This window comes from Pteropus alecto, unplaced genomic scaffold (assembly GCF_000325575.1).
Source record: "Pteropus alecto unplaced genomic scaffold, ASM32557v1 scaffold45, whole genome shotgun sequence".
NCBI lineage: Eukaryota > Metazoa > Chordata > Mammalia > Chiroptera > Pteropodidae > Pteropus > Pteropus alecto.
In genome coordinates, this window is record NW_006442491.1 from 17,000,059 (window position 1) to 17,011,247 (window position 11,189).

General features: G+C 43.9%; 1 protein-coding gene across 1 annotated transcript in view; it reads right to left on the reverse strand.

Moving 5' to 3' along the window:
• TGM3 (transglutaminase 3) overlaps positions 1 to 11,189 on the reverse strand; it is a 36,264-nt gene that overhangs the window by 16,944 nt on the left and 8,131 nt on the right. The window contains exons 2-7 of the mRNA XM_015596881.1: positions 10,217 to 10,419; positions 9,655 to 9,885; positions 8,902 to 9,020; positions 7,407 to 7,535; positions 4,429 to 4,606; positions 4,185 to 4,320 (exon numbers count right to left, since the gene is read on the reverse strand). Of these exons, the coding sequence (XP_015452367.1) occupies positions 4,185 to 4,320; positions 4,429 to 4,606; positions 7,407 to 7,535; positions 8,902 to 9,020; positions 9,655 to 9,885; positions 10,217 to 10,419 (996 nt within the window). The remainder of the gene's footprint in view (positions 1 to 4,184; positions 4,321 to 4,428; positions 4,607 to 7,406; positions 7,536 to 8,901; positions 9,021 to 9,654; positions 9,886 to 10,216; positions 10,420 to 11,189) is intronic.

Genomic DNA, 11,189 nt, shown 5'->3' on the forward strand with positions numbered 1-11,189 from the left:
CCAAGTCAATTCTAATGAAGTCTTTGAAGTTTATAAACCAATGCCCTAGAGACAGCAACTCAGTTACGCTTACCTTTGAATTCACAGGGTCAGGAGACCCTGTCTAGAAAGTGATCCTGATGCCCTATGCTTTCCACTAGCAAGCTCCCGTCTGTCCTTCCAAATACAGTGAGATACTACCTCCTCCAAAACGTCTTCCTGATGTGCTGAGAGTGCCAGCCATACCTCTGTGCTATCTTTGAACCTTGCACATAATTTGATTATTTGACTTCCACTCCGTAATCATCAATCTTCTCATGCAGCTATGAACTAAGCATGGTTCCTGCATCTCACTGTTCTTGGTGCCCAGTGCCCGGTGCAGAGTCTGGCACACAGTACTACTTCATCGTGTTTTCTGAATTGAATTGCTTTGGGGCTTGGGCCACTCTTGGAGCCTTGATTTCCTTGCCATGGGTCTGAGTGAGGTGATCTAGGTATGTTGGGGGCTGGCTAAATATTAGTGGAAGCTGGTGGCCATGGAGAGATTGCATTAGGAGCCAGGGTTTTGGGATGATAGGTAGGTGCCAACAGCTCTTGCCTAAAACTGGCCAACTCCACATCCCTGATAACAAAGTACAGGGCAATCAATCCCCATGTACTTTCTACTTCAGAGCTCTATAAAATTTACAAATAGGCAGGTTTGTAACTCTAGAAATTGAGGAATCAAGTCAAAAGAATTATGAAAATAAGCCTGAAATGTCGAGATAAGAATAACTTTGGCCAAATTGTTCCAAATCACTGTTTGCTGCTCAGTGACTGAACAGAGTCCAGGGACCTCCTGTACAGTGGCCTAGAAAGGAATTGTATAAAAGAAGCTCTACCCCAAACGTTCTGACTCTGAAGAACGGAATTCTCCAGAGCCTGGTGTCTCTTAAGCCAAACCATTTTCATAAGCACAATGGCTTAGAAGAAAATGTACCCCACTAGATCCTGTGACATAAAGAAAGACCTGGAAGAAATTTCTGAGGTACCCTGATCTAGCCATTCATTTTATAGATGGGAAAAGATACAGAAAAGTTAAGGAAATTATGCAGAGTCATACACTTATTTAAAATGCTTAAATGCCACCAGTTGTTTACCCTTACTTCTCTCTGGGCTTTGGTTTTCTCATTTATGAAATGAGCAGGTCCCTTTCGAAGATCCTTTCTGGTCCTAATGTTCTTTGATTTTGGAGAGTCCTGTTGGCAAAAACCTGTGTTCCACCTCTGGCTTGGACACTAATTCCTTCACTGACTTTGGGCAAGTCATTTGTCTTTACTGAACCCCTGAGACAGTGTTTAGTCTTACAGAGAAGTGGCATTTGCAGCCTAAGTGTGAACCAAAGAAGCTATCTGAATGAGTTGGACAGTACCCAACCTAACCAGAGCCGTGGCTGGGGTCAAGCCAACCCTCTCTGGAAAATCTCAAGGTAAGCTGTCAAATTCTCAAATATCAGTTAGAAATAATAACAACATTCTCTGGCATCTCTCTGGTGCTGCAGAGTTTACACGCCACCTAGGTTGAAAGCCCAGCTCTACCATTTTCTAGTTATATACTCTTGGGTAAATGACCCAGAGTCTCAGTTTCCTTAGTTATAAAATGAGGATGATCACAATAGTGCCCACCTCACATTTTTGAAGAGTAAAGGTAAGCACTTAGAAAAGTATCTAGCACAGAACATTGCTCAATGAATTATTACTTGCTGCTGTTATTATTATTAAGCACGTTCAGATGCTTAACCTCACTTGATTCTTACTTTCTAAGACTAGGCAAAACTGGACAAGTTTCTAAAAGGGTTCAACATTTGCAGTATAGAGAGATTCAGAGTCAGGTTTCTCTGTCTAATTCTAACTCTCCTTAAAATAATAGATTAGTAATTTTATTCTAGGCAGAAAATGACTTGTGATTTAACTCTTCCACCTTGGGTAGGATCCATGTAGAGGGGAGGGAAGAGCTCCCTTAGCTTTCATGCAAAAAGTGGGGTGAGTTGAAGTGGCAGAGAACCAACTAATTAAAGCTGGTAAGAGACTTAAGTAAACATATATTCTAGGCCAACACTTACATTTCACTGATGGAGAAACTTAGGACCAGAAAGATGAGGTGGTTTACATAAGTCCTAGAGCAAGACGATGGTGGGGCTGGAACTAGGACTCAGGACTCCCTGTTCTCAGACTGTACAGTGCTGGGCCCTCAGTAAACAAGGAATGGGGTGGCAGGGACCATCAGCTCCCACTGCTTTCTGAAGAGGGTTCAGAAAAGGCTGGTGAGGGGTGGGAGGGTGAGGACCGATGAGACTGCCGCTAAAATCAGAGTTTTGGGCCTGATACCTTACGATGGGGCCAAAATATGACTGTGGAAACACCTTGGAATGTTTCCATGGGTCTATACTTGCCACAAGGTAATTATATTTGGAATGAATTATAAAGCTAATATGGGGTGGTAGCATGAATTGGTAAACCAAGAGATCTAGGTTCTAATTCCAAATTCAACTTAGAAGCCCCACCTTCCTGCTCCCAGGAAGCCTTCCTTGACGACTCCCTCCCTGAGTTCCCACAGTGCTTACTGTCAGAATCATTCGCCTGTACTCCACACACCATCCCGAATCAATCGTTAATCAGCCTCTACTAATGGCTTCCCTGCTTCCTGTTCCCTAACAGCATCAGAAATGCTTCCAGCAGAGGAATTGAGTCTTAAGCTTTCTGGTCTCTCTGCGGTTCCCAGTGTGCAGGATAATCACAGGATTATGCCAAAATGGACCTCCTCTCATCCCAGATCAGTCATCTGGTTGGAGCAATTATAACCAAGGCCAGGAATGGCATTGCCCCAACAATCAGGACTTTTCTTCAAAATGGGATTTTTGAGATAACAACAAAAGAAAAAAACAGAGAACAGAAAAGAAGCTGTATAACAAAACCTTGCCATAAGTAGCAATGGCATTGGAGAGAAAGTTGTATATGTGCAGATCAAGGAAGAACATCTTAAAATAAGCTTTCTCTCCCTCATTAAACCCTAGAATCCACGTGACCTTTGGTGAATTACATGAGCCTCATCCTCCTTCAGAAGAAAGGGGATGCTTTTATTACTCAGTTCCATTTTTGGCATGGTGTTGTAGTTTGTTTTAACAGCTTTTCTGTTAATTTTATTTTCCTTTGACTGTATTCTATTAGTTACGTTAAGCACATTTCAGAAAAGTTAGATCTACTTATTCTGGGAATAATAAGCAGTTACAGAATATTTTATATAGACTATCTCAAAGTTGAACATATGGAAATAAGAAGATGGCATCTGTATCAGGTTATCTAGCCAAATCTATGCATGTGAATGATTGTGTGTGTGTGTGTGTGTGTGTGTGTGTATGCATCCCTTGAAATGGATTAAAACAATGGCTTATTGACATATGTGTATTCTTTATATATAGATACATTGATATCTATGTGAATATACAGATATAGACATAATTATTTCAGTTGCCATCTGGTATTAACTTGGCATATGGTATATGCTTAAATAGCTGTAACAATATCTATTTTATGTATGTATACTGCTATATGAAGTTATAGATACGTCTATAAGTTTTATATAACCTCCTACTTCCAGTTGGCATCTATTATACATATGACATATATATGTGTATGTTCAGATACTTGTGCACATGGTCTATTTATGGTTAGAAATATATATGCCCATATACATATAAAGCTTCTTATTTGCCATTGGAATCCAGAATAAACTATTTTTTTATTCTCTCAACCAAGGTACGTAAAAAGTATATATGTGTAAGAGAAAATGGACTGTTTTTCTTTAATAAAGTCTGTAGGTCATATGGACTGCCTGAAATGAGATAATTTTTCTCTTATTACTGGAAAATCAATAGTTTCAATGTTTATTTTTTAAAGGAGCACAGGGTCTAATGGATTCTATAAAATAGGGCAGTTTTGCAGAGCCCATGAGCCATACCTGGTATCATATCTGATATGAACTGGTATCAAACTCTTTATCTGGTGGCAAGGTAGACCAAACCACCAGGGTTTGCCGAACTGTTTTGGGTCTTGCTAGATGTGTACTCAGCATTGTTAGCATTTCTATTCTAAACCATGTGTTGATATGTTACTGAGGAAAGCAAGAAGCTGCTCAGATTTGGTGCTCAGAAAGGGTCAGACACTCACCATATGCTATCACTGCTTTTGTCCAGTGGATTTCCCATAGGGTCGTAGTACACATCCACACTGAGGTTTCGATCTGTGTCATGAGCTGAGCTGAAGTTGGTGATCACCCGGGAGGGAATCCCAAAAGACCGCAGCACTGTAAGTCAAGGGGCAGTCTGAGGCCTTGGGTTACAGTGGAGACGATACCTTGGGGCATCTCAGTGCTGCCCACCACCCCAGCAAAGGCGTGTCACACCCGGAGTACCTGTATTCAGCGTCCCAGCAAAGACCCAGCACTGGCCATATCGGACTGGCCTGAAGCCAGATGACTTCCACTCCTTGAGAATCTCCACACTGCCGTTCCAGTTCCTGGGGTCCCGGCCACCTGTGTAGCTGCCACTCCAATTCCCAGCAAGCACACCGTTATCATCATTGCTATTGATCTAGGCAGGAAAATCCCCAAGAAAATCAGCACAGAGAGTGATATGCAGAGTTTAGGGGACAAGATGGGGAGGCGAGGAAGGAAGCCAGGGAGCCATTGTATTGATTTTCTATCTTTCTCAGTGATAGGGGGATAATAATTGTAATAAAGGTCCCTTAGGGGTATTGAGTAGTGTATGTATTTTAAAGTGCTTTGCTTAATCGGTCATGTTTAATTGCCTCTAACCCAAGTATCAGTCATGTGCAGTAGGCTCACATGGAAACAAGGCCCTTGGCTTGTCAATGGCAAAGCAGCATCAGAAATCCAGCCTGCAAAGGATTTCTTGCCACAGGTCACAGGTAGTCAGTGGTGTCTGACATGGGGTCCATGGTTTGAAACTCTCTTTTGGTGTACTGGTCTTCTAAAAGATCACTTCAAAACTTTAGCAACTAACTTCTTAGAATGAATAAAGTTGGAATATTGCTTGTCATTGATTCATTGATTCATTCAACTTAAGGTAGGATTCTTGCACAAGTAACATGACCATGATACAATGTGAAAAGAGCACTGGACTAGGAATTGAGACACCTGAGTACCATGGTCCTAGAGACAAATATTGGAATATTTATGGATGAAATGATGCAATATCTTGGATTTATTAAATAATCTGTTGGAGGAGAGAGTCAGAGATGAAACAAGACTAGCCTGGAGTGGGTAATTGCTGAAGCTGGTGATGAGTATGTAGGAATTCATTTTACATTTCCATTTACTTTTGTGGAAATCTGAACTTTTCCATAATACAAAGTTAAAAGAGAGAGAGAGAAGGAGAAACCTGAGTTACAAGCCCAGCTTTGACACTTGTCAGCTCTGTAATTGTGGGCAAATTAATTCACCAATGTGGGCCTTGGTTCTTCACCTTCCAATATAGGGAAAGTTAGAAACAAATGAACTCTCAGGTGTCTTCCAGCAGCCCAGTTTTCAGAGCTTATGACAATTTTGATTAGCATTTATCCAAACTGTACAGTGAGAGTCTGGACCAGAATCTCTCAGTCTGTGAGTCCTGCTTCCTTTCTTGGGGATCCACAAGTGGCAAGGCCTATGAGAATGGACAGTATGGGAACAGACGCATCCTTGCCTAGGATGGGCTGACCCGGACATTCCACACCCCTCCGTGTGGTGGGTGAGCTCCGCAGCCACCTCCAGGAGGGTCTGGGCTGTAATCGCAGAATCAGGCAGGACAGTCTCCTCCAAGATGGAAGGGTGTGCAGCCCATCTCCATTTCCTGAGTCACAGCCACCCAAGTGGTAATCAGCAGGGTCATCTCTGGCTGAAAGCTGAGCATCCCAAAGCCTTACACAGGCCATAATTAGCTCATGGCCCAGCCCAACCAGGAGGTCTGCAGAGAGGTGTAGCCGAGGAAATTGGCATTGAGATAAAGAGGTTTGTCTCCAGGGTGAGAGTGAGTCAGCAGCTGCTGGAGCCGGCTGGCCTCACCCACCCTCTCCTGGGCCAGAAAGGCCCAGCCTCCTAAGTTGCCCTAAAAGCCAGCTTTCCTTACTTAACTTTGGCCTTGGCTTTAGTTCCACCCCTCCATGGCCACTTCATTTTCACGGTTCAGCTCAGGTCTCACTTCCTCTCGGCATCTTTCCCCAGCCCCTCTGGTTCCCACCCATCTCCACATTCCCTAGGCTAACCCACTCCTTTTCTGCAAGGTTTGGTTTAAGATTCCGCTCTTTCAGGAAGCCCTCTCTGATTACCCCAAGATGTTTATCATCCTTTCAGAAGGTTGTTCAATTTTCTAACCATGTAACTAGCTTCTTAGCTTGGATATTCTCCAACTCAAAAGTAAAAGAGATTGAAATGTGCTTAGTCTATAAAAAAAAGTTAAATATACTTCTGGGCTAATTATGTAGTTTCAGAGGATTCAAGACCAACAACTCTCTGACTTTTAGTTTTTTAATTTGTAACTCGAGCAGGTTGATCCCACGTTTGGACACTTTCTGATGGAGGTGTTCTCTACACATTGAGTGCAGAGCAAGAGATTCCTCCAGGATCTAGCTTGTGTGTATGTTTGGGGTGTGGGGGGCGGAGGGAATGAGTCTCTCAAGTGGAGGGACTAAGTGAGGAAAAGAGGCCCTGGGTGGGCAGTTCAAGGCCTTGCTCTGGTTTGACTCACAGGCTGTGAGCAAGTCACTTCAGTTCCCGGGGCTTTGATTTCCTCATCTAGATAATGAGTGGGTTGGCCTTCTGCCTTCTTAGTCTGACATTCAAGCACTCTATACTGTGGAAGGGAGGGGCTAAAACAAAGGAGATTGACACTTCGGGCTTACTGGGGAGCCTACCTCCTTTCCCAGAAAGCCCAGGGATGGAGCAAAGTCTCCGCTTTGCTTCCTTCCAGTCCTGACGAACACCAAAGGGGCAAGTTCCCTTGTCATCTGAGAAAGGTCTTATGATACAAAAGAAAAGGCTCTGGAACCAGGTAGACATGGTTCCAGTTTGGCCTCTGCCACTCACTCACTGTGCCACCAGGCCAGTACTTTAACTCCGGCTCCATGTGTGTCAAATGGGGATGGTAACAGCCACCAACCATATTTGTGAGATTTCAATGAGATGACATATGTAACAGCGCATGTGCCTGATGCATAGCTGGGTTTGATATATGGTAACCACTGGTTTTCCTATCAGGCTCCATGTGTGTAAAACGGGGATGGTAACAGCCACCAACCATATTTGTGAGACTTCAATGACATATGTAAGAGCGCATGTGCCTGATGCATAGTTGGGTTTGATATATGGTAACCACTGGTTTTCCTATCACTCACCATTGCACTAAGCACCCGGCCAATATATTTGGGGTCACTTCTGCGGGCCACATCAGTAGCAGGGTCACGGCGGAAATTCAGACTGTTATCCAGGATCGAGAGACAAATGTTCAGAATGTCTCCTTCAAACTGTTCAAAATAAAACCATATATTACGATGGAAGAAATGACAAGTAGTGTTGGCTAATTAAGGGTATGGGGGCTACAGTGGTGAGAAGCACAGCAACTGCCCAGGTCTTTTCACTCTGTGGACTCCAGAACTGAGAACTACCAAGGAACACCCACCTCACCCAGCCTTTAATCCTGCAAACCCATCCAGAGCTCTCGCGATACATGAAGCCCTGTGCTGAGCCTCTTAAACGAGGAGGACTCTCTCACTGTCATGAATTTGGAAGCAAATCACTCAATCTGCCTGGGCTTTGATTCCTCCATCTGGATTGACCTAAGCTCATCTCAAAATTTCCGTCTAGTTCTGACTGTGATCTTGAACATATTATTTAGACTCCTGGGGAAGAAATCGTAAAGATAAGATATCTTGCTAAAAGGCATCTCAGGCTATTTTCACAAAATAAGACTTATGTTTAGTCATTGATGCTCAAATGGAGAGGGCCAAGCTCTCTCTCGCCTTAGGGTCTTCGCAGGTGCTATTCCTTCTGCCTCCAATGATCTTCCCCAAGATATAGATCTGGCTTTCTTGCCTCCCTCAGGTTTCTGATCAAAAGTTCCTTTCTGGGAGTGGCTCGCCCAGCCCATGCCATTAAAAATAGCTCCCTTTCCACCTCTAGGTTCATTTTTATCCCCTTTTTTCCCTCTTTTCTTCCTTCCAATGGAATTTGACACAAAAACCCAGCTTATAAAATATATAGCAGACTTGCTCTGGTTGACTATAGAATAGGATCTGAAGATAGGCAGAACATGCACCTGTCCACCTACTCCTGATATCCAAGGCATCCCACCCAACTTACCTCATTCAAATGCCTTCGTTTGTCTGCTAGAAAAGAAAAGCTTAGGGAAATCCCTGAATGTTTTCCAGACTGAGCAAACCCGGGGATTCTGGGACTCAGACGGGTGGTCACAGTAATGAAAGACCTTGGGAAGACGAATGCACACACCAAGGAAGGTTCATCACATTCTTACGTGGAATGAATAATAGAAACTACATTTTTGTCCCAAGCGTCTCTACTGGGCTTTATCTTCTTTTGCGTAATGTGGCGTCAATAACACTTCATTGCATTGATTTAATTATGTGTCTGTTTTGCCCAATGAATTGTGGCTCTCTCAAAGACAATGAATCTGTCTTATCCATCTTCTGTATCCTTAGTGTGCAGCTGCGGCATGGCACATAGTAAATGGTTAATAAATGTTTTCTGAATGAATGAATGAATAGAAGAGCAGGCAAATGATCAGATTTGAGAACTTCCACCTATCTGTGGGGCCAACCGCTGACCTTCCTGGGTAATAGGGACATAACACTCAGCCTCCTATGACCCTTTTACCTGTCCGAAGTTCCAGCCAACCATACTAATTCGATCTGTGCTTCCCACAAAAATAACACCGGCATCTTCCTGAACGTACTCCTCTCTCTCAGCCTGGTTACTCATAAAGACACCATCCGCTGTTTAACATAAAAATCAGACATCAGGTACTAGAATCCTTTGGAGGACTGTAGAAACCAGTCCTCCTCCTCCTCCAACTTGAGTACTGGCCTGGGAGCTGGAGCAAGTCCTAGCTGCAGCACTTCCCCAACCTTGACTGAGGAAGGAAGCCTTGGGCTGTAATGCTTCCAACTCATATTGTGGGAACTATGAGCTTGAAAGAGAAGCTGGGATGATCTGAGAGTCTGAAAATGAGATCCTGGGAATGAGACACGTGTTCTTTTAGGAAGGAAGCTATGTCTATACTACAGAATTGTACTATGGTCATTGTCCCTTATAATTACATCATACTATGCAGTTTGTAAAAACTCATGAGATCCTTGCAATAGCACCAGGGGAAATAGCATGATGTCCACTTAATGGTGAGGAATTTGAGGCTCAGGAAGGTAGAGTGACTGCCTAGACTTATAACTGGTTAAGTGGCAGAGCTGGGACTTAAAGTTATGGCTTTTGATTTTTAGCTTCTATGCTTTGTCCATATCCCACAAACTTTTCCTAATCAAACCTGATCCCATGAAAATCATTTCACTCATCTCCTTTCCATGGGCATTGCTTAGCTGTTATGGGTGGGAGTGTGGGCGGTTAGATGCCTACCTTGCAACCAGGGGTTAAAGAGCAGTATGAACATCCCAAGTTTCAGAGTATAATTGTTGATCTGAATGTTCAGTGTGTACCATCCTATGGGTGCATTGGCAGGACTGAAGATGGAGATGGTCAGAGTGTTGTTGTTCTGGGACACGAGCTGGGCACTCCAGCTGTCACCTCTTGTCCCATTAGAGAGTGGAAACACAGCCTTTGTTCTGGCTGACTCTGAGGGATAGGGCCCTGAAAAAAGGAGACAGGGGTCAGTTGAAGTCGAGGAGTGCTGGCCAGACTCGGGGGAGAAATCAGATTCCAGTACAACCACAGAGGCCCTTGGAGGGACATTATCCAAAGAAGTACTACATCATGGCTCTGGAAGTGACTGGAGAGATCATGTAGGCCAAACCCCTCTTAATTTGAAGACTAGGACTCTTGGGCTCAGAGACAGGCAGAAACTTACCCAAAGTCACATTGAATCAGTGGCAGAGCTCGGCTAGAGCCCAGTGACCTTTGGATGCACAATCCTATGGGCTACTGAGGCATGTATGGGGTGGAGGAGGCAATGAACAGGTACCTGTAAAGACTATGAACCCCAGGTTGTCTCCAGGTCTGAGAGGTGCATTCAAGGTCAACAAAAATTTGAACGATTGACCTCTTCGCAAGATGAGATCCTGGCTGTAGTATTTGTCTGTGTGATGCGCCTGCCGGTTGGAGGTCTTCTGCCAGTCAATATTCTGGAGTTTTAAATCTGTAATACAGAAAAGAGGACCTGAGGTCCTGGGCAGCAAGGAACGGTGGTATGGGAAAAGGTGTGATTTATCAAAGGGACAGATTTTGGGTGGGGCTAGTCAGGGCAGAGTCAAACTTCTAGGAAGACTCATATTAAAATTGAAAGACCTTGACAGAGCATCGTGAGAACTTCACAGCCTATTCCCCCTCTGTCTGTTCAGGGGGCTGAACATTTGCACACATTATTCACACTGCTGAAAACATCTTCCCCCTCCATCTGTCCAGCAGTCACTCAGCCCTCAAGGAACAGGCCAAGTGCTCAGTGCAGCTTCACCCAACCAGCCGAGAGAACTGTATAACCAGGGTACTCATGTTGCATCCACTTTTAATATCATTACTTGGTGGATGGGGGCTCAAATAGAAGTGGAAGCAGCCTGGATTTCGGACAACAGGAGAGCAAGTATATTATTTGGCTAGAACAGAGGTTTTGCCCAGAAGAAAGGTGAGGTGGAGAGAGTATGGCTCCAAGGCACGCTTGGGACCAGGGTGGGTCCCACCTAAGCAGTTTTGGAGACAGGCAGAGAGGCTCATCTTAGGGACTCTTTCAAGTGAAACACATCTCTGGGGTGGTGAGCCAAACACTGCTACTGGAGAGGGGGACTTGAGAGGTGATCTTGAAACCAGCTCAGGGTACTAAAGATTCATTCATTCACACATCCTCTCACTCATTCATTCAAAAAACAGTTATCGAAAGAATAAATTAAAAAGTTTTTGCACAAACTCAGAGAAACTAAACATTCATGCAATCAATAAATATC